Source organism: Lynx rufus, unplaced genomic scaffold, assembly GCF_022079265.1.
Source record: "Lynx rufus isolate CCGP_SWC_20201006 ecotype Redwood Valley unplaced genomic scaffold, mLynRuf1.p SCAF_7, whole genome shotgun sequence".
NCBI classification, from domain to species: Eukaryota; Metazoa; Chordata; class Mammalia; order Carnivora; family Felidae; genus Lynx; species Lynx rufus.
In genome coordinates, this window is record NW_025814889.1 from 136,628,684 (window position 1) to 136,652,046 (window position 23,363).

Consider the following 23,363-nt stretch of genomic DNA (forward strand, 5'->3'; position numbering starts at 1 on the left):
CCGAATTCTAAAGAGGTGTTAGCATGACCCCACATTCGGTCGTTCACTCAACAGACACGTATTAAGCACCTACCACATGCCTGGGGTTGGGGAACGCAAAGATGAAAACGGCGGGGGGGCTCTGGTCTAATTCTCTGAGTCTCAATGTCCTTGACCGTGAAAAGGGAATGACAGTCTCTATCCCTAGGTTCTATAACTGGGAGGATGGACAGAGATAACTGCACCAGCAAGAATCCTGAGTAAAGCAAGTGGACAGGACCTACTTGCTCTCTCTCCTTGCTGTGGAACGAGACACTTCCGAGTCCGGCAAGGGACATACACACATGAGCAGGGAGGCATGGGCCGTGTGGTCAGAGAGAGGAAAGAGCAAGTAACCCTGAGTCCGAAGTCTTGTGGTTGTCTTTACCAAAACAAAAGACTATCCAAGTCCCCAAGACATTAAGAACAATTAGGTAATGGCACAGACGGCTGACCAAAGGCTGTAGGAAATGAGCGAATGAATGAATGCCCTCATGTTTCAGATGAGGGCTCTCACTATGGGAGAAGGCAAGGGAGATGGTCTTGGATTGGAATTTGAAGCACTGACATGAATTTATGATTTTTAAAAATACCTATTTCTCACCTTTGCTGAAAAGACCTTCAGGTCTTTCAGTAATAACTAGGCACACCCAGAGCCCATATATTGGTTTCTCAATACCTCCCAAGCAAAAGGAACCAGGCTTTCTTGGGGAAAAGGCCAATTCCAGGGCTGGGCAAGAAAAAAAAAAAAGTACAAAATGAGCCTAAAACTCTTGTTGGGCAAAAAAATAAAGTATGAAAAATGATGGGCTAGGTCCAAAGGACACGGGGCTAGCTTGGAAGGCCAAATCAGGAAAACTTTGTGTATAACAGACAAAAATAGGAAACGCTCAAATGCCCATCAGAGGTAGACTGTGATATACTCATACAATGAAACAACTACACGGCGATAAAAAAAAGTTACTGGTATGTGCAACAACAGAGGTGAATTTCACAATCAAAATGATAAACAAAGTAAGCCAAACAGAAAAGGCGATATGTTGTATGATTCCATTCCTACACCATCCAAGGACAAACAAAACTCATCTATGGTGATGGAGGTCAGAGAAGTGCTTAATTTGGCGCAGAGGGAGGGGGTTGCCTGGGAATAGACACAAGAGTACCTTCCAGAGTGTTGGAAACATTATACCTCGCTCTCGGTGATGGTACATGATGATATAGACACGTGTGAATATGGTTTACACATGTACATGTATATGCAGGGCCTGCTTCATGGTCATGCAGCCCGCGGAGTCGTATCCAGAATGGCCCTGCCCTTGGGGTTTCATAGTCTGTGGTCACTATCTTGAAATTCTTAATAATTTTGTCTTCGAACTTTGCTTTATAAATGAAGTCTGATGGGGGCAATGGAGCATGTGTCGAGGGCTTGGAGCTTCAGCTCATGAGTAGTCCCACCTCCTGCCACCTTCCCAGAACAAGTTCTTTACTATCCACTCCTGTCCTGTGGCGCTCTAACTCGGCCCAACCTCTCTTCTTGCCCCTGCCCCATGACCATGGGACCAGGGCATCAGCGGAAAGAGGGTTTGCTCTGATGCTGGGGCATCCTTGTCATTTCTGTCCTAGACTGGCAGCACCACAGCACATTTGGTGGATGAATCACAAAGGTGAGCCTCTCCTGGGGCACCTGGGTGGCTCAGTTGGTTGAGCGTCCAACTTCAGCTCAGATCATGACCTTGCGGCTCGTGAGTTTGAGCCCCGCATTGGACTCTGTGCTGGCAGCTCAGAGCCTGGAGCCTGCTTTGGATGCTGTGTCTCCCTCTCTCTCTCTCTCTGCCCCTTCCCCGCTCATGCTCGCTCTCTCTCTCTCTCAAAAATAAACATTTAAAAATTAAAAAAAAAAAAAAAAGGTAAGCCTCTCTCCCACCATCAATTCACGTACCCATTCCTCTGGTGTGGAGGTTGCCATACCCTTGGGGTGGGCAGACCCGTAGGAAGGGGCAATGCCTGGCTTGAGTTCCGTGCTCCCAGTCAGGGCATGATGTGTTTGATCTCACAGCTGAAAGGAGGAAGTAGGCAGCTCTCGGAGCATGGGGGTGGGTCCCTAGGCTCCTGCGAGTATCTGCAGGTACCTTACAAGCATCCCAGTGCTGGAGAAAGTGACAATAAATGGAAAATTAAAAACATCATGGCAGGTTGAGAGAGAGATTGCAGAAGGGGAAAGCTTTATATTTTAGTAACTTTAGTGGCACTTTTTCTCTTTTTGAACAAAGGTCCCTACATTTTAATCTTGTACTGGGACCTGCAAATTATGCCCTATGTAGATGTATATGCAAAAAAAATTATCAAGGTATACACTGGAGATTTGTGTATGTACGTTATACCTAGATAACAATTTACTATGGCTATGTACATATGCATTTATCCTAAACCGAAATATTTTAAATGAGCATATTTTAAAATGAATTAGGAAAGGAATGATAGAAAAAAAAGAACCCATGATTCCACACTGAAACTAAGAAATAATTAATTAATTAGAGAAGAGAAAACTGTTCTTTCCAATAAAATGGCAACCAATAAATATTAAAGGAAAGATGGAGTTATAAAATCACCATTTTTCAGCCATTACAGTAACAATTAGTCAGATAAGTCTATCGTTTGAAGCTAAAACCATCATTGGGTGAAGATTTGTTGAGGAAGATGGTATTTTTCCAATCTCAGTGCATCTACCCACAGATTACTTGTCAATTACTAAGGGAAAAAGGTAATTTAATAGTGGAGAAATCTGGCAGACATCGTCTGAACCAAGTGATCAAAACAAACATCGTTAATATCAGACAAACTGATGCCTTGTAGCTCCTGATGGGATGTACTGAGAAGGACGTAGAAATACTTGTGTGGTTTTTCTACCAAACATTCATATCCTGAATCCAATGATAGGGAGAGAACACAAAACCTAAGCCAAGGGACAGTCTATAAAACCACAGACCTGTACACTTCAAACATGTCTGTGTCACGAAAGACAAACAAAAAGCTGAAAGGAATGTTCTAGATTAAAGAAGACCACATATATTTGACAACTAAATGTGACTTGTGACTCCAGATGGGATACTGGATCATGGGAGAAAAAAAAGCCATAAAGGACATCATTAGGACAATTTGCAACATATGAATATGGGCTGTACGTTAGCTGGTAATATCGTACTAATTTTAAATTTCATGAATTTTAAAACCGTACCGTGGTTGTGTCAACAATGCGTTTTTTTCTTACAAGGTAGATACTTAAGGATTTGGGGGGTGTGGAATCATGATGTCCACAACTCATCGTCAAACGGTTCTAAAGAACGGCCACACTTAACACCAATGTGAGTGCATGTGCATATATACAGTGAGAGAATATGTGGCAAATGCCACAGTTAGAGAGCGTAGGTGATGGTATGCGTTCGTTGTTTCATTAGTTTTCTATGACTGCTGTAACAAATTGCCACAAACTCAGTGACTTAAAGTTTATTATCTGATAGGTCCATTAGGCCAGAAGTCTAATGAGGGTGTCGCTATGATAAATCAAGGAGTCCACACAGCTACACTTCTTTCTGGAGACTCTGGGGTTAGATTCACTGTCTTGCCTTTTCTGGCCTCTAGAGGCCGCCCAAACTCCTTGGCTTGTGGCCCCTTTGTTCCATCTTCAAAACCAGCAATGGTGGGTCTGGTCTTTCTGACATTATATCACCCTGACACTGACTGACTCCTCCTTTGCATCCCTCTTCCACTTAAAAAAATTTTTTTTACCGTTTATTTATTTTTGAGACAGAGAGAGACAGAGCATGAACAGGGGAGGGTCAGAGAAAGAGGGAGACACAGAATCTGAAACAGGCTCCAGGCTCCAAGATGTCAGCACAGAGCCTGACGCGGGGCTCGAACCCACAAACCATGAGATCATGACCTGAGCCGAAGTCAGATGGTCAACCGACTGAGCCACCCAGGTGCCTCCAAATCTCTGGACTTTAAAGGTACAGAGATCGGGGCGCCTGTGTGGCTCAGTCGGTTAAGCATCCGACTTCGGCTCAGGTCATGATCTCACAGTCCGTGAGCTCGAGCCCCGTGTCGGGCTCTGTGCTGACAGCTCAGAGCCTGGGGCCTGCTTTGGGTTCTGTGTCTCCTTTTCTCTCTCTACCCCTCACCTGCTCATGCTCTGTCTCTCTCTGTCTCTCAAAACTAAATAAACATTTTTAAAAAAATTTTAATAAAAAAATGAATAGCAAAGTTGGGAGGTTCATACTACCTGATTCCAAGACTTACTAGAAAGCTATTTACCTTAAGGCTATAAATCAAGGCAGCATAGAATTGACATAAGCACAGACATACAGATAAATGGAACAGGATACGGAGCCCAGAAATAGGCACATAGAGATAAACGATTGATTTTGGACAAAGGTATCCTTAAGAAGCAGAAAACAGAAGTTTCTTATGAGCCAAAGCTGCCCACCAAGGCCTGGTCTACCCAGTGGGTAGTGACGGCTACATCTCTGGAGGTGTGTAAGAGGCTGGATAGCTTTCTGTCCTGAACAGACGCCTCCTAAGGTGGATCCCAAAGTTCTCTGTCCTGGGATCCCCAAGGCTGCCGAGGCGGCAGGGAAGCGGCCGCTGGTTGCTGTCCGTGGTGCTGAAAGCGCACAGTTCATCACATCCTACTGCCCTCCCAGTCTGGGATTCTGGGTATTTTCTATTTGCATGTACTATCCAATCTTTAGTACTCGTTTATTATGGAAATGCCAAACATCTATAAAATTAGAGCAAATAGCATAATGAACTTCTGTGAACTCATCACCCAGTGTCAACTGTTATCGATCCCCGTTTCATTAGCTCCCCATCCAGATTGTTTTGAAGCAAATATCATATATTATTTCATTCATAAATATTTCAGTATAGATCTCTAAAAGATAAGAACTCCTTGTGAACATGTTCCCAATATATGAACACAACTGAAAAGCAATGGATATTCCTCAACATCACCAAATATTTGGTTAGTATACAAGATCAGATTCATGGATGCGATTCAAAGCTCAGAGGAGTTGAGGTAGCTTCCTGGGGATACCTAATGTAGCCAGGACTTAGGGCTGGGACAGAGGTCATCCCACCAGCGTCATATGACCCCAGCCACAGATTGGCACATACTAGCCTGCCTGCCACAGATGACATTTGACATTAAGCAATTCTGAGACACAGATTGCTGGTTCAGGCAGGTGTTCACACGCACAGAATTGTCCCTGAAGACACCAGTGCCTAGGACACTACAGGCTCCAATCACACTCCTGCCCAGACAGGTGTCTATGTCAAGATCAATTACATCAGAATTTCTGCAGAAGAGTCCTCGGCATCAGTATTTTCCACCCAGCATTCTAGTGTGCAGACAGAATGGAACTATAGCCTGACCTGGGTTTGAATGCTAACCCCACCACTGACTGGCGTCTGGGACAAGGCACTTCACCTCTTTGGACCTCAGATTTTTTTTGTGGGTTTAATTTACCATGGGCCTCCTCCAACCTGCCTTTGCACCTGCAGAATCCTCTCCTGGAATAACTTTCTGCCACCACAGATTCTAGGCTTCCATGAAGACCCAGTTCAGAAACCCATTCCTCTGTGGTTAATCTCCTCCTGGAATCATCTTCTAATACAGTAGTATTAATTGTCCATGTTATGGGCTCAGAGCAGAGCTGGAGCCTTTAGAAACAAGTTAGTCCAGTGCCTGATTTTAAAGACAAGTAAATGAGGAATTGATCAAGTACAGAACTTGCCTGGTATCACAGAGCAGGTGCACAATGAAGCTTTAATGGTCTGGGAATCTTTCTGTTTCCTGGAGCACAGACTTAGGCATTTCCAGCTCTACTACTTGCCAGTGAACATAAAACCATTCTGTACCTCAGTTTCCTCGTCCATAAAATGCAGAGAATGTTGCCAACTTCCCAGGGTTGCTGCGAGGATTGAGATAATAAACTTTGTAAAGTGAGTGCACTTGTAAGGGCTAGATTCCCTATTACTCCCACAGAGATAGCAACAGGGGCAGGTGAGCTCCTTGGAGCAGGGCTCTGCCTCAGGCATCAGGACACACCCAACAGACATTGGCACCCTGAAAAGCAGGCAGGGGTGGGGGTTCTGCAGCTGGCCTGGAAATGTGACTTGACAATGGGAGTCATGGCCACGCCAAGGCTCCAAGGCCCAGAGAGGTCCTTGGCTGGAACGCTGGGAGAAAGAGGAGGGTGGTGGACCCATGACTTTAGTTCACCTGATGGGAGACCATGGCATAGGTCCAGAGAGGGTTCTGGTATCACACAGGTCTGGGTCCCATCAAGCTCCCCTGAGTTTTGTCCAGACTATGCCCCACCCGGGGGTGATGTGAGGCTCAAAGGAACCCCAGTGGTCCCCCCAGCCTGGTGCCTCCCACAGAGCAGATGTGGTTAGTGATTTCACTTCCTGCTGCTTCTTTCTGAGCAGTAATTCCTACCATATGATGTTCATCTACAGGAACATTTACTTTCCTCAAGCTAATACTTCATGGGGTTCATGTTACTATCTCCATCTTACGCAAAGGGACCCTGAGGCTCAGAGAGGTGAAAGGATTTCCCTAGCTCACGCAAACGCGCAGTTGCAAATGCGGAGTTGAGAGATGGGACTCAGACCCAGGTCGACCTCAGTTCAGAGCCCCAGATCCCACCTCTGCTCTGTAACACCTCAAGGCTCTGTGCCAGGAGGCTTTCTAGGTAACAAGCCAGGGAACTCTGACCTGGATCAGCTCCTGGGCTGTCTGCTTTGTCAGCCGAGCCACCTCCAGGTTCAAGGAGGAACACGAGACTGCTGGTGGATGGCGGCTCAGTAAAGTCCACAGGAGTTGCCTGGGCTCAGCTCATTCATTCTGAGGCTACATCAATAGAGGCAGCGACCAGGAGGTGGGAAGGGAAGGCAACTTAGGTCCAGTAGTGGTCATACCATATCAGAGGCAGCACTGGACCCCATACTCCTAGAGGGATTTGAACAAACTAGGGATAAGTGGTTGTAGTTTGCTGAGCAGCAAGTCTGGGTTGGGGATGTTCCTGAGGAGGGGTTGTAAGGCACAGGCTGTTCATCGTGGAGAAGAGCAGCCTCGGAGAGACCAGATCACCACCTTTCTATCCCTGCCAGGCTGTCTTCAGGCAGAGGGAGCAGGCAGGGTCCGTGGGCCCAGAGTGCAGAGCTGGGACCGAAGGAGAAAGCCACAAACAGGTTTTCAAGCTGCATGAGAAAATGTCTAAGAGTTCGGGAGCAGAGAAATCAGGGAACACTGACAAACTGTAAAGCACTGTGAGCGACACTCGTGAACAATCTCTGCAAACACAGCTGCGCAGAGGTGACGTGAGCCACAAATACTAAAGACCAAAAAGAAGTTTTCGGAGCAGAGCATTATCAGCAATTGTGACATTCAACCATGTAAGCTACAAACACCTAGCAACATGCTGCTCAGAAGGATGATGGAGAGGAAGGTGGGAGCAGCCAAGGACCTTTCTCCATCTAAGACACAAAACAAAGCTATGGGAGCAGAGATGGCCGTGGGGCAAGCCCCAAAGCACCTATGAGAGAGGGGGTGATAAAGGGAGGTGTGTTTGTCCTCCTGGATGGAGGACAGAGAACAGGGGGGCAGGAATATTCTCAGAGGCCTCCTGAGCCTCTAGATTCTCAACCTGGAGACCCAGGGGGCCAGTCGTCCCCTCTCCAGAAATCCCAAGCCCCGCACCTGGGAGTGGACACAAGGCATCCCAGCTCTGTGCAGAGAGAATCCGTGGAGCTTAAAGATCACTTGACTCGAGGTAGGACAGGCCCCTTCCTGCTGCAGGGGACAATATCTGTGCCTGTCCCCACCCAAGTGACAGCAAGAGGGGACAGAAGCCCACCCAGCCTCAGTGGATCCTGGGGATGAGTGGGGAGGTGGGTCCTCCTACATATCCTAACTCTCTGGGCCTCTTCTCTCCCTTTCAACCCCCACCCCCACCCCAGGCCCTCCAATGCTCCACTCACCCCCCCTACCCTCACCCATTTGCTTCCCTGCTCCCAACCTTCCAGTGACTGCCCAAATCCAAAGTCCTGATCACACGGACAGTGCCCTCTGTGACCCAGCCTCTGCCTACCCTCCACCTGCGCACCCCGTCACTCACGCAGCTCCAGGGACACTGGCTGCTTTCTGTGGCTGAAACACACCGACCTCGTTTCAACCTCAGGGCCTTTGCACTTGCCGTTCCCTCCGCTGGCAAAGCTCTTCCCTCCCGCTCTTTGCCGCAGGTCTGAGGCCTCACCCCCGACACCATCTTCTCGGAGACGTCTTCCTGGACCACTGAGGTGATGTCACTCCCACCCCAACCTGCCATCATTTCCATCCCGTCTTGTCCCTCTCTTCACAGCACTGCCGCTCCTCAGATTATCTTATTTGCACATTCTTCTGTTGGCTGTTTAGCAGGTGCCCCTGCACCCACACCAGAATGCAAGTTGCGTTTGCGGCTGTGACCCCAGAGCCTACAACCCATTAAGTATAAATCAAATGAGTGAACGAACGGATGCATGAATGGTTCGTGATCTCTTTTCTTCAGATTTATTCCTTTGCTTCCTTTTCCTCTAGCTCATGCCTCCATTTCTCCACTCTCTACTCTCTGCCCGAGAGAGAAAGGGGCCCGGGAGTGGGGTGTGTGGAGGCACAGCTCCGCCATGAGACTTCTCAAGCAACAAGGGGATAGTGCCACAGTGCTGGCAGCCAGGGGCCCTTGGGCACCCCAACAGGACACACAGAGGTGGGATTCTAAGAAGACTGTAACCCCTCTCTCTCCTCGCACCTTCCTATCTCCTGCTTGTGGGGGCTCCCGCTGTATGGACCCGGTAGGATATCATCAGAGGTCAAGGTTCCTGGAATGAGGCAGGCCATGGGGGTTACCCTGGGGCCAGTGCAGGACAAAGGAGGTCAGAGAAAGGATCCCATCATTTCCATTTGCCTTGCAATCTCCGGTATGAGCATATGGCATTTTCTCCATTTCCTGTAAGGTGCCCTTCAAACAGCTCAGCAACACCCCGAGTCCTGCTTCCCAGCCCATGCTGCCCCCAAGCCCCTGGACACGGAAATTCCGGAACCAAGATGGGTGTCTCAGCTCCTGCCTTCCTTTTTCCCTCTGATGAGACAGGGGCAGGGTGACCTGGATACAGTGACCCAGGGACATACCAACGGGCTGGGCCTCTCCCAAAAAAGGAGTCTTTGGGCCCCAGGGAGCTGGCTCCAAGGAGCAGGGGCTCCAGAGGGGCTGGTGGGACTTCCTCTGGTTCCTGGGGGTCACCCCACCCACCCAGTCAGGGACAAGAGTCTGAGAGGAAAGGGAGGCTGTCCCCTCCATCGTCCACTCGGCAGACAATTCCAGTGCCGGCCCTGGGCCGAGGGTTGGGCTCTAAGCTCTGGGAGACGAGCCAGGACTCAAGGACTGGAGGCAGATGTGGGCACAGGATCAGGGCCGGGGCCAGGGCCAGGGGAGGCCAGTCACTGGTCTGGCTCTCTTTGCGCCCCTCAGGCCTGATGGGGAGGTCTGGGCTCCTTGGCCGGGTCCACAGGAGGAGGTGCCCCAGGCTGGAGGGGGCTGGTGACCGGCAGGCTGTGGAGGAAGCAGAAGGCGGTGAATGCAAGCTTTCAGAGCCTGGGACTGGACGAAGGGCAGGGGGCAGCCCTCGCATCCAGTGAAGTCCCTCTGCCCCCAGATCCTGCCATGAGGAAGGCCCCGAGCCCCTCATTCCGGCCACACTGGGGTTCCTGGCACGGCCCAACACGTGTCTGTCGGGTGGGGTGGGAGGACATCAGGGTCCCCAGCCAGTAGGGAGGCAGGCTGAGAGACAGCAGCCCCAACCCAGACCCCGCACAGGACCTGGAGGGACGTCTGGAAGGCTGTCGGAAGGGCTGGCTGGGATCTGGCAGAGCAGGGGAAGCCACTCGGCCCGTGAGCCTGGGCCCTGCCTCTGTGAGCAGGTCCAGCAGGCCGACCGGTGTGGCCGGCCAGCTCCTCCAGCCAGGCCCAGCACAGGTCTGACCCACGGCGGTGACCGAACACAGGCGCCAGGGACCGCGCGGGGGCACGGGGAGAAGGACGCGGAAGGTGTGCCGCCCCGCCTGTCCAGGATCCAGACGAACAGCCTTTCTCCGCCAGGGACCCGGCTCCCCCTCCGCCCCAGGCCCGTCCGCCGACCTCACCTGAACAGCCTGCGGAGCTGGTCCTTCGACCTGGAGCAGATCCGGAGGCCCAAGCTCTGCAGCTCACCCTGTATCCACCCCAAGTCGGCCGGCACATCCGGAAGCCATGCCACCAGCCTGGAGGAAAGGGCAGCAAACAGCTGAGCCCGAGCGTGCGGCCCAGCAGAGCCCCCCCTCCCCGCGGGCCCGGGGCAGAGCCGGGTGCCTCCCTGCGCCCGAGGCCCCAGGCCCAAAGGAAGTGAAATAGGGGGTGAGAAGCCCCCGCGGTATCGGCCCCGCCACGGAGCCGGGTAGCGCCTCCACGGGAAGCCCAAGCGGGAAAGGGCGGGGCTCTGGGGTCAGGCCGGCTCGGGGCTGTGGCCCCGCCCCCCTGCTCATCAGCTGTGTGCCCTGGGCAGGTCAGGGAACCTCTCCGGGCCTCAGTTTCCTCAGCCGCCTAAAGAGGACCGCCACCTGGCCTAGAGTCCCTAACCTCCTTCATATCTCTGCCCCACCCTCTCCTCCCCAGACCTGCCCTCCTTCCTCCACAGCCCTCCATCCACTCTCCTCTTAGCACCAGTGACTTTCCTGAAACATACATCTGGTCATAGCCCAAACCCTCCCGCGGCTCCCCATGTGCCGGGTCAGCAGAGGGCCAGCTCATCCAACTAGGGCTGAGAGCGTGCCTGGCTGGGCACCTTCCCAGACTCACGGGACACTGCAGGGCCTCACTCCCAACGTGTCGCCTTTAGCAGAGCTTCTAAACCAGGGCCTTGAACTGGCGCTCCACAGGGTGTCGTATGACAAGCAAAACATAAGTAGACCATCACCTCCCTTGTTCTGGACCTTCTGCCTCTATTATTGCAACCTGCGTGTGCATGTAGGTTACAGAGAATGCTAAGGAAGAACTTCCCTGTGGTCTGAACAAGTTTTCCCATCAGTGCTCGTATCTGGACTTTTGTTTTTTGTTTTTGGCTGAAAAGGTTAGACTTTGCTTTTATCCTTTTTGACTTCAGCCTGTGGTTTCAACCTAACAGCTCAGCACGAGGAGAATCTGAGTCAGCAGAAAGCTCTCTCCTGGCTTTGGGCCACTGGCAATTTCAGCATCAGGGCTGACCCAGTGGCCCATTGTCATAGACCTCTTAGAGAATAAAGAATATTTTTAAAAATGCAGTTCTCCCCGTGACACTTCCCTACTGAAACCCTTCACTGTGTTCCCACCACTGTTAGGATGAAAACCACAGTCCTCACTTGGCTGTAGAGCCCTGCATGTCTAGCCCCTGCCAGCCACCGCCACACCACCTCACCACCAGCCCCGTCTTGTACGGCACCCCACCTTTTGGTTCCAGCCACACTGGCCTCCAAAGAGCCTTACTTCCTCTGCCTTCTGCCCCAGGACCTTTGCATATGTTGTTCCGTCCGTCTGAATGCTTTGCCCTTCCCTCTTTGCCTGGTGGACCCATCCTTCAGATTAGGACTCAAAAGTTACTTCCCTTAGGCAGCCTTCCCTGACCAGATTGCCCCTAGTGTGAGCTGTCTCAGTTCACAGGCAGCGTAGACCTCTTTTAGGAAACACAGCCAGTATAGGCCTCTCTAGGTATCTCTGGACAGAGGTGTGATTGCACAGAGGTGTGATGGTTCATGGGCTGCGAGCTCCACAGGGTGAGGGGCTAGATCTGAGTCAGGGCTGCCTCCCTATCCCCAGCCAAGCCCTGGCCAGGCCCTCAATAACTACTGGTGGAATGAATAAACCAAAAATGCAGAGTGATTCATTAGTCAGCAAAGTTAAAATGGTTAGTGAGGGCTTAACCACAACCAGTCTGTCCTGGAAAGGCCTTATTTTTTTTTGTTTTTTTATGTTTATTTTTGGGAGACAGAGAGAGAGAGAGAGAGAGAGAGAGAGAGAGAGAGAGAGAGAGACAGAGCATGAACAGAAAGGGGCAGAGAGAGAGGGAGACACAGAATCCGAAGCAGGCTCCAGGCTCCGAGCTGTCAGCACAGAACCCGACGCGGGGCACGAACTTACGAACCGAGAGATCATGACCTGAGCCGAAGCTGGATGCCACCCAGGCACTCCATGGGCTTTGTTTTACAGAAAAGGAACTGAGGCCCAGAGAGGTCAAGAGACCTGTCCCAGGCCACACAGCTAATCTGAGCCAGACCCCCCTGGAGTTATTTCCCCAGACATAGCGCATTTTCTCTGAGGCTCTAACGGGTAGAGCAAAGGGCCAAAGGGCCTAGAGACAGGTGAGCGGCCAGGATGCTGACCCGGGGGTCCCATTTCTGATCAGTCGGTCACAGCTGCTACACCATCTCCCCAGTGGTCCCGTCTCGCAGGGGGAGACCACCGAGACTCTTCTGGGCTGTGTGACCAAGACTGAGCAGCAGGGGAGGCCAGCCAGGCCCCGCCCACTCAGCGTGCCGGCTGCCCCTCCCGCCATGGGCACTGGTCTCCGCCACAATCCGGGACAAGCCAGGCCCCTCCCAGGAGCCCTGGCTGGGCCTCACCTTCTGCTCCGGAAGTAAACATACTCGAAGGGTAGCGTCCAGGGCAGTAGGAAGTAGGTCAGGGCCCGCCCGGGCCCTGACCGACAGAATTGGGCCCAGGGGCTGGTGTCCCTCATACATGCTTTCTTCAGTGCTACGAGAGAAGCCGTGGCGTGACCAGCCAGCCCTCCAGCCAGCACCCCCTCCACCATCACCCTTAGGGAAGGTGGCCTGAACCCCTGTCCACCTCACACAGTCTGCAAACTGCGCCTGCCCCCCGCCCCCCATCTGCAGAGGGAAAAGAAAAAAAAAAACGGCTCGCCTGATCAAGCCCCTCGCAGGAGCCGGCAGGGGGCGAGGCACTCAGGTCGTGCTCTCGCATCAGTGTCCCTGATGTTGGCAGGGCGTGCCCCTGTCCCAGATGAGGAGACTGAGGCTCAGAGTGGAGAAGTGACTTGCCCAAAGACCATCCCAGGAAGCGGCAGGGCCAGGGTGGACCCAAGGCCTGCCAGGCTCCCCGAGCTCTTTCCATCTCTAGACGGCCGTCTAGAGACGGCCACTTGGAGGGGTCACAGACAGCACGGCACAAAGACCCAGCTGCTCGTTTACCTGCCGCGTGTCCCAGGACGGGTCCCTTCCCTTCCCTGAGCCGAGGCTACCTCCTCTGAAAAGAATCTCCCTCCCAGGCAGGCAGGAGAGGATTAGGGAATGTCCGTCAAGGCTTGGCCAGCTCAGTCCCAGGGGCGTGCTGGCCGTGACGCCCCATCCCGGAGGCGGCTCTCTGGTGCCCCCACGTGGCGGCAGGGATGCTGCCTTGGTTCCAGAGCTCCAAGCTTGGACCTCAGGGGCTCAGCACAGATCCAGACCCATTTCCGCCCGTCTGGTCTCCGGCGCAGGAGGAGGCTGCGTCCCCTCGCCCACCCACATTGTGCTTGCTCTGACCTCAACCACCATCGTCTCTGCTTCCAGCCTCCCCACCCCCACCCGTAGCCCGTCCCACCCCAGCTAGGTGCAGTGAACACAGGATCTAGAGTTCAGAGAAGTACTCAACTCCGAAAAGGAGGGGGTGCCCTCTGTAAGCACCCCCACCCCTGCAGTGGCTCCCCATCTCTCTCCTCCTGCAGTTTCAAAGCCACCTGCCTGACCCTCCCAGCCTCTGCTCCCCTGCCCCTCAACCACAATGCCGTGGCCACAGGGGCCTCCAGCTGCCCCCACCAAACCCAGGACATTTGCACATGCTGTACCTTCTGCCTGGCCACCCGTCTGCCCCCTTTTGCCTGGCCACCACGCCTCCTTCCAAGTCTCACTTAGATGCCGTTCAAGCCCACGTCCCCGCCACCATTACACATGCCTGGACTCTGCCGTTGTGACTTTGGGGTCACTAAGCAGGAGAGCAGACTAAATGGTGTGGAGCGGAGTGAGTGACACAACAGATAAAAAGGCCTTCGCATCACACTTGGCACTCGGGAGATGCTCAGTAAATGAGTCCTGTCCTCTTCCAGGCCGCGAGGCCCTTCAGGGTAGGGTCCCTGCCCCCAGGCCCCTGTGCGCAAGGCACGTGGTAGGTGAGCAAGGGCATGAAGGAAGGGCAGTACCAGCCTCCAGCTCTGGTGAGAGCCGCTCGAAGTCGGGCACGTCCTTGACCAGCACGTTGGGCACTGACCAGTTGACGGACAGGCCCCCCTTCTGGCCACCGTCATGGTCGGTGTCCTGGGTCCCATTCGCGGGGGCTGGGGGCTCCTTAGACACCAGCATGCAAAGCACTGGTTCCTTGGTAAGTCCTGGGTCAGCAGAGAAGAGGGACACGACAGGTCAGCACATCTGGAGCTCCCTGGCGACAGTGACTCCCCTGGCCCTCCACGCCACCTGCACCTCTCAACCCCCAAACCCAGCTCTGGGGACCTGCTCGCTGCCGAACGGACCCGCGGCTCATCCTGAACGACCTCTTCCTGCTCTCCCCTGGCCCTTCTCTGCACTCTGTTTCCCGTGCACTTTCTAGTGGTTAATCAGATCCCAGACCATGACGAACCGGTCCAAGGTTCAAATCCTAATGCCAACACCTGCTAGCTATGTGGTCTAGGTGCTCAACGCTTCGGTTTCCCTCTTTGACAAAGGAGAAAATTCCAGTCTGCTTTATGGGGTTGTTCTGAGAACTGAACGAGACAAATACCTAAAGCTCAAGCCCAGATCTGGGCACATTTTAAGCGCTCAGCAGATTCTTCCTGCTGCTGTGTGTTTGGGGCTGTAGTGTGGAGGGTAAAGGACTTGGGTTCTGGAGCCGGACAGCCTGGGCTCAAATCTCAGAACTACCCCTTTGAAGAGCAGTGCTCTTGGGGCGCCTGGGTGGCTCAGTCGGTGAAGCGTCCGACTTCGGCTCAGGTCATGATCTCACGGTCCATGAGTTCGAGCCCCGCGTTGGGCTCTGTGCTGACAGCTCGGAGCCTGGAGCCTGCTTTGGATTCTGTGTCTCCCTCTCTCTCTGCCCCTCCCCCGTTCATGGTCTGTCTCTGTCTCAAAAATAAAATAAACATTAAAAAAAAAAAAAGCAGTGCCCTGTGGGAGGACAATCGAGCTCTCCAACTGGGAAGACCTCTCTGGCCCACCCCTCCCGCATGAACACACACACACACACACACACACACACACACACACACACACTCCTGCAGCCAAACTGAGCTGTGTTCACTGAAGGTGCTGGGCCCTGTCCCTTTGCTCATCCGCCCTCTTCCTTTCTGTCTCCAACCTTTCCGTATTTTTCATAACTAGTCAAAACCCAGCTTATCTGTTGCCGCCGCCTCCAGGAAGCCCTCCTTGCCCACCCCCCAGGCTGGGTCAGTGTCCCCTCTGACACCGTAGGCGTGAGCATCCCTCCATCTCCGTGGGGAGACGTCTCTCTCTTGGTCTGTTCCCCCGCCCCGGACTAAGAACAGTTCAAGAGCAGGGCGCACGTGTGATCCTCTCTGGGTCCCCAGCATCCAGCTCAGGCCAGGCACAGAGTAGATGCTGAGGAAGAGAATAAGTGAGCTGAGGTCCCGAAAAACTCAAACACCTGAAAAGCAAGGTCCAGTTGGGACCCCGGGAAAGCAGGATGCCCGGCCACCTACCGCGTCTCTCCAGGAACCTGAGGGCGTCCAGGTAGCCTTGTCTGCAATTGTCAGCTACCATCTGCCAACACACAGGTCAGGGTGGGATGAGGAAGGCCCGGACCCGCCCCTCGAGTTGGCAGTTCGTAGGCCAGAGACCCGTCTTCAACCGGAAGCAATCCCTGCCCAGCCCACGCTCCCAAGAGGCCCCTCAGCAGGGTTCAAGGCCCCCACTGCTGGGCGGGGACTGCTTCCAGTTGAAGATCTGCGATCTGTTCAAGCTGCTTCCCTCCCCATGACCCCGTGTCACCTCCCTCCTCTAAGACTCCTTGGCGGGAAGGGGGGGCTCCTGCTCCAGACTCTCCTCTCTCTGGTCTCAGTTCCCTCCTCTGGAAAATGGGATAACTCGGCCCAGGTCAGGATGCCTGGGACATCGTCTGGTTCCCTGTTGGTCAATGCATGGTCCTTTGGTGTTTATTTCCAGAACCAGCCTGAGACGGCAGAGGAAACTGGGGGCCCACACCTGCCTGTGTCAATCAGAGCTCCCCTAGTGGGGAAAAGGCACCTATCGGGCCCGAAGGGAGCTCCACCTTCCCACGCTATGGGGCCTTGGAATGGCCACGCCACCTTTCTGAGAGCCTCAGCTTTTCCTTGACTGTAAGATGGGGCTGAGATTTTTTGCCCACCCCACAGGTATAGGGGAGATGAGAGGACGGGAACATGAACTTGTGTCATAGATTATAAAACACGACAGAACCGAGGTGCCTGGCTGGCTCAGTCAGTAGAGCGTGTGGCTCTTGATCTCAGGGCTGAGTTCGAGCCCCTGGTGTGGCACGGAGTTTACTTAAAGTAAAAAACAAAACAAAATAAAACACGACAGAACCAAAACACGTCTGAAGGAACAGGGGAGGCCAAGGCACGGTTGGGTGTGTTATGGGGATAAACCATTTGCTGTCAAATTCCCCATTTTCCCAAAATACCGGGGGGAAAAAAGCAGGAAATGTAAGTCTATTGTCCACCTTTGTCTGTGTTTCTGCCTCGCCTCCACGGGGATGGTCAATCTGGCCACAGTCTAGGGTGGTGGCGGTTCAGAGCACGGGTCTGGGCTAGCTGAGGATTTGGAACCTGGCTTTGCTGCTTCTGGGCTGTGTGACTCTGAACAGGTGGCTTAACCTCTCTGAGCCTTGGTGTCCTCCCCTGAGAAAGGAGATGATAACAGTACCTTCTCACAGAGCCTGACCCAGGGAAGTATCCGCAGAGGCCTCGCTCAACCCCAAGCTCGGGAGAGTTGGCCTTAGCATGCCTTGATAAGGGCCCAGTCCCAACTCAAGACTTGCTCGGGCAGGGGAAGGAGAGTATGGGCACCACTTGAGCCCCGAGTTGTGGGTTCAAGGGTTCAGACGTAAGACTCGGGACGTGTATCCTAACTTCCCTGAGGTGGCGGGGAGGGTGTGGGGACACAGTCTGACTCAGAGGACCCTTGATCATGGCCAAGCCTCTTATACCTTCCAGGCGGGTGCCGGGGCCAGACCTACCTCAGGGCTGGGGGATATGAGGGAGGCAAACCCCAGGAAGAAGTTCTGAGTGGATATCTGGAAACTCGCATTGAAGGTGTTCAGCTCGTGAATGCTGGCCGAGGTGCTCTGGGGGCAGATGTCCACTGTCCCGTGGAAAGGGGACACGGTGATGGTGGAGAGAGAGTCCGCGAAGGGCAGGTTGTTGCTCAGGCCCCCGTCAAAGTAGCGCTGCAATTCGGGTGGGCTGTCTGCTCAGGATGCCTGCCCTCTTCCCATACCGCCATGGAGCCACCGGCCAGAAATGGGCTGCAGCCGGTGACCTCCAGCTGCCCCTGAGCCACTGGGTCCACCGGAGCCCAGGATGTTCTGAGCACCGCCCCCCAGGAGCAGGGAATCTGGGGCGGAGGGCTGGCACGCAGCAGGTGCTCAAGAAGCACGGGTTCCCTCCACCCGCACGGCTGTCAGCGCTAGGAACACTGGGCCACCCAGAGCACGGGGCGGGGACTCAGTCATTAAGCCCCCCAGGTGCACTTACCTCCCCTCTGAATTCGGGGGGGATCGTCCCACAGTAGAAAGGAATGTATAAAGTACAGACCAGAGCCTGGGAAAACGAGTAAGTGGAAACACAATTGTTCACACTCCTGCTGTTCGGAACCTGCTCGGGGCAGAGCAGTCTGCGAAGTACGCGGCATGAGTTTTGTGCTCAGGGAAGGGAAATGAGGCCCAGAGAGGTGTCACGTCCCAGCTGGGTTCTCAAGGTCAAGAAGGTACTTGAAGGCGAGCCTGTCATGACACCCACCCTCGTCTTCCTGCCGATGGGTCCTTGCTCACTCGAAACTGCTGCTGGGACTTCCCTTTCCCCCAAGGACAAACAGAGGCACCAAGTACCCATTTCCCCTTCACCCAGCGGGCAGGAACTCTCCACCAACAATCTAGATATGCCTCCCACGGTGTGCTCCCTGAACACCGATTCAGCCAGAGGCATCTCAAATAAGAAACCCTGACTTCCGGTTAAGCGTAAGACTCTTGGTTTCAGCTCAGGTCGTGACCTCATGGCGGTTCGTGAGTTTGAGCCCCGCATCGGACTCCACAGTGACAGTGCAAAGCCTGCTTGGGATTCTTTCTCTGTCTCTGCCCCTCCCCCACTCATGTTCTTTGTTTCTCTCTCTCTCTCTCTCACTTCTCCCTCAATAAATAAATAACCTTAAAAGGGGCTCCTGGGTGGCTCAGTCAGTTAAGCATCTGACTCTTGATTTTGGCTCAGGTCATGATCTCACGGTTCATGAGTTGGAGCCCCAAGTCAGTCCCTGAGCTGATGGCATAGAGCCTGCTTGGAATTTTCTCCCTCTCTCTTAAAATAAATAAATAAACATTTAAAAAAGAAGAAGAAGAAACCCTGACTTATTTACCCACTTGGGAAACACTGTGTCCACTCTTCCCACGCCCAGGACCATGCCCAGGAAATGGGAGCAGCAGAAATCTGCGGGTGCGGGGGACAGGAGGAGAGGGTCCTCAGCCACCCAGGGGGTCTGCCCACGTCCGTCCCAAAGACTTGACCTCCTTCCCGGGTGCCTCCCCCTCTCCATCTCAGATTTTCTGTGCCCTTCCCAGCAGAGGTTATGACAAATCCTGCAGTGAAAACGATGCTTAACATATTGACATTGGGGGCTCGAGAATTCTGCCTTGTGAGTGGGAGATGGGGTGGGAGGGGGCTGTCCTGAACACCGTGGGATATTTAGCAGCATCCTCGGCCTCTACCCACGAAGTGTCAGTACTTTGTGCCCCCCACACGGAGCTGTGATAACCAAAAACGCCTCCAACGTTGCCAGATGTCACTGAGGGGTGGGATGGGGAGGCAAAAGAATCACCCCTGGTTGAGAAACACTGATGTAGAGCTTACCAAACTCATCAAGCATGGAACCTAGTCTCGAGGTCTCCTTGGAAATATGCCTCCAACCCTCTCTGGGAAATGCAGAAGGCATCCTGTCCCTAACCAGTTGGAAATGCAAGTGGGAGCCTTGTTCGCACAGATAACAGTGACAGCAGCTAATGTTTACTGAGTACCTATTATGTGCCGGGTCCTGTGCTATGTGCCATAGAGGCAAAGACATTGGGACACCCTTTAGGGTCCCTAGCCGGCTTCCTCAAGAGCCAGTGGACATCAAGACACAGCAAGGGACTGGCCCCTCTCTTGTACACATGACGAATTCCAATCAGCACAGAGACACAGACTCAGAAACAGTCCCCATGCTGGGGGCTGGGGGCTGGGGGCTGGGGTCAGCAAGGTGAAGCAGGTTCTGCATTAGGGCTCCCAGTCTGGGTGGAAGGCACAGGCCCTAACAGGAAGGGAAGGCACAGCTGCGATGGGGGAGCTGAGGCCCTCCAGGGTAGGGACCTGCCTCCCTACCTGCCTGAGCTCTCCCGGGGACCCAACCCCTACTGAGCCCGCCTGAACACCCCCACAGCCTGTCACCGGCCTCTCTCCCCGACCTGTGGCTCTCTGTCACAACCTCCTGTTTTATAACAATACTGGATTGTTTCCTTTTCCATCGTGGGCAGCCCCGCCTCTGGAAAAGCAGCCCCTTCAGGGGCCCTGAGCACAGAAGCCTGACTCTGCCCCCTCCCCAGCCATACCCTTCTCTGTGTGCAGCCATGGGGCCTTCCCAAAGCAAGCCGGGAGTATGGGCACTCCGCACTCACCCTGTGGCTCCTCTCTGCGCCTCCACTGTCTTGTTTGTACACAAACCCAAGCCTAAGGTCACCCCCACCCCCAAGGAGTGTCTGCCCCTGGAAAGCACCTGAATGTCCCTGGTAGGAGATGGGGCCCAGTCCCCTGTCTCCAGGGCCCGGGTCCCACCCCTGCTCTCACCTGGATGACTTCCCTGCGGGTCGCGAAGTCGGTGACTATGATGTTGTGGCCATCGGGCCAGCGGGTCAGCGAGATGCCCAGCCGCTGGGAGGCCAGGACATGAATGTCGGTGGGCAGTAAGTCCTGCAGCTGCTGTCTGATGTGCTCGATGGGCGCGAAGGCAGGGTGGAAGATACCCAGGCTGAGGCGCTCCACCTGCTTGACCATGCCCAGGACATGGGAGCAGCAGAAATCTGCGGGTGCGGGGGACAGGAGGAGAGGGTCCTCAGCCACCCAGGGGGTCCGCCCACGTCCGTCCCAAAGACTTGACCTCCTTCCCGGGTGTCTCCCCCTCTCCATCTCAGATGTTCTGTGCCCAGCCCTGCGTTCAAATGCTCCGTCCACCTTGTGATCTCGGGAGCAGGATCCCCAGCTCTGCTCGGTCCTCTGCGAAACAAGGGTAACCACAGCCCCGAGTCCTCGGGGTTCTCATAAGGCTTAGATGGGAGCATGCTGGATGCAAAGGGCGCAGGCCCCAGCGCCCGGCACGAGGCCCCGAAACGCCCCTCTCGGCGCCCTCCAGCCCGCGTGGAGCCAGAGCGTCCCGCCGCGCTCCTCGCCCGCGCCGTCCCCCGCGCACCGACGGTCTTGCCGGAGACGATGCTGACGGCGTTGAGCGCCCCGGACGAGGAGCCGTAGAAGCGGCGGGCGCCCCGGAGGAGGTGCGGGGCGCGCTCCCTGAGGCAGCTGGTCACACCCACGTGGTAGAGCCCCAGGAAGCCGGCGCCCGCGAAGGACAGGCTCCAGCTGCCCTCCTCCTCGTAGCAGTGCATGGCGGTCGGGGCCGCCGGGCTGGGGTCGGGACGGAGACGGGCCAGGCCGCCGCACGGGGACAGTCTGCGCTGGAGAGGAGAGGTCGCTCCGAAGAAAAGCTCTGGCGGGAGCCGGGGCCCCGCCCTACGTGCACCTGCCCCGCCCCGGGCTGGGTCGCCCGCCGCCCCAGCCAATGAGGTTCCAGGGCCGCGATGCCCCGCCCTCAGGGGTGTGGCAGGTTTGACCCCGATGTACCAGCTCGCTGGGCGGACTCCGGAGACGCCCCACACCGCTGCTGTACTGGGGGGGGGGGGGGTCACGGCCCCAGGTCGCGGGCTGACCGGCCCGGGGGGGCGGGGGGAATGGCACCAGCTTTTCGCCTGATCCCTGGAAGCATTGACAGAAGCATTTCTCCCGCCCCCATTTTACAGATGAGGGAACTGAGGGCGGGGAAGGCAAATAAGAACCGGGATGTGGCAGAGCTGGACCCACACTGGGTCTTGGGGGTCAAGCCAGACTTAACTCTGCAGCTGTGCTACTTCAAGGCCCAGGCACAGGCAGAGCCAGCCCCCGCCAGCGGTGCGGCTTTGCCCAAACTACCCACTCTCTCTGGGCTACAGTTTTTCAGCGTGATAGGAGGGGCTTGGGCGCCAGCCTTCTCTGCTCTGATCGCTGCACCTCTGGCCCAGACTCACCATCGACTGGCCCAGCCCGGGGTGGGGTGGCAACGGGGGCAGCATGCACAAGCACTGTGCCGAGCGTTCTTCGTAGCCACCCTCACAGAGTCGTGTGGGTCAGGATCACCGTGTCTGCGCCCAGTTGTGGACCCTGAGCCCTGGAGAAGCTTGGGCACGGGTAGGGCCACAAAGTGCTTCCAAGAAAACTTGCCCACAGCCTGTAAACGGGGCCAGTGAGTGGTTCTGTTAAGTCAAGCAGGCAACGAGTGAAATTAAATACCCCCCGCAAATTACGTGATGTGTTCACCGGCGTGTGGCAGACACGGAGGTGGGCGGAAGCATTGCCTGTGGCTGCAGGCGTAGGTGACTCTCCCTCCCTCCTGCCCCCTCCCGGTGGAATGGATGAGTAGCCACAACGGGACATTCGCGAAAGGTCGCAGAGCCTCAGAAGTGAGGAGCGAAAGAACAATGGGGTTTATTGGCTGCCTGGCTTCATTTACACAAACATTTAAAAACACTCCCAAAGCATGACCATGTCTTTTTAGAATGAAATTCTGACAGCCTGGGAGATGGCTCTATATAGTAGAGGGTGTGCTAGCGGGAAGTGGAAGGCTAGGGAAACAGAGATCGGGGATGGACAATGGGTAAAATAGTACAGCAAACCCGATGGTGTGCACCCAAGGAGCTAAAAAGAAGCTGAGGGGACACGGCTGGGAAACAGCAACCAGACTTGCACCGAGGCTCAGGCCCGCCCTGCCCCACTCCCAGACCGAGCAGGGGGCAGACCAGTGGGCTAGACCTTCCTGGACTCACCTAACTCTGGGGGCCTCTCTCCTTGGAGGTGGGAGCTGGGAAGTCAGGAGAGGCTTCACGGGTGGGCAACATACCTCTGCAAGCGTTTCCCTCTTACCTGACCCTGGGCTGAGTGTTTTGCCTAGGCTGTCGCATTTTATCCTCGCCACGGCCCTTTGAGATGGAAAGTCCTGCCAACCCCATTTTGCCGATGAAGAAATGGAGACAGAAACCAGGAACCCAAGAGAGCCCAGCCAGTAAGGTTTGAGCTCCACTCGTGTCCCTGCTGCCTTAACGGGGGGGGGGGGAGCAGGAAGTAGAGGGGGGCCGCCTAAGTTTCAGGCCGCAGGGGTCCCCAGGGACCAGGCTGGTGGGCATGAGGTTTCATGACTCAGGGAGTACGCAGGTGTCTCTGCAGGCATCAGGGAAGAACCGTGCTTCTGGAAAAATCCCGGAAGGCTGAACCTGGAGCATCTTCTCAGGCCGAAAAGCAAGGAAGTATTCCAAAAATGATGAGGACTCGTCCAAAGGATACAGAAGCCAGCTTGGAGGGGGTTTCACTGGCTAAATCCAGCACGATTTGAACATCAAAACAAATAATGTTAATAAGAGAATGTTGACGGGGCACCTGGGCGGCTCAGTCAGTTAAGCATCAGACTCTTGATTTCGGCTCAGGTTATGATCTCATGGTTCCTGAGATCGGGCCCTATTTTGGGCTCTATGCTGACAGTGAAGAGCCTGCTTGGGATTCTCTCTCTCTCTCTCTCTCTCTCTCTCTGCCCCTCCCCCTGCCGGTGTGCTTACTCTTGCTCTCTCTCTCTCTCTCAAATAAAATATATATTAAAAAAAATTAAGCCTGCTTGGTTTAAACTGATGGAACCAAACCACCTTGTGCACGGGGTGCAGTGG

General features: G+C 54.6%; 1 protein-coding gene across 1 annotated transcript; it reads right to left on the reverse strand.

The window, feature by feature from the left end:
- Window positions 1-9,583: 9,583 nt before the first annotated feature.
- On the reverse strand, window positions 9,584-21,005 carry PNPLA5 (patatin like phospholipase domain containing 5). The gene is made up of 9 exons (XM_047066414.1): window positions 20,813-21,005; window positions 20,194-20,426; window positions 17,860-17,925; window positions 17,343-17,552; window positions 15,829-15,889; window positions 14,320-14,505; window positions 12,746-12,878; window positions 10,259-10,375; window positions 9,584-9,668 (listed from the first exon to the last, which is right to left on the reverse strand). Exons 1-9 carry the CDS (start codon window positions 21,003-21,005, stop codon window positions 9,584-9,586), a joined length of 1,284 nt encoding a protein of 427 aa, XP_046922370.1.
- Between the last annotated feature and the right edge of the window lie 2,358 nt (window positions 21,006-23,363).

Bases quoted from the DNA above. Each gene is read 5' to 3' on its own strand.
- PNPLA5 (XM_047066414.1), bottom strand. From the start codon at position 21,005: ATGCACTGCTACGAGGAGGAGGGCAGCTGGAGCCTGTCCTTCGCGGGC. The intron at 17,926-20,193 runs GTGAGAGCAGGG...TCGTTTTCCCAG, and splicing joins CCCGCAGGGAAGTCATCCAG to GCTCTGGTCTGTACTTTATA. The intron at 14,506-15,828 runs GTAGGTGGCCGG...CTGCTGACCCAG, and splicing joins CAGGTTCCTGGAGAGACGCG to GACTTACCAAGGAACCAGTG.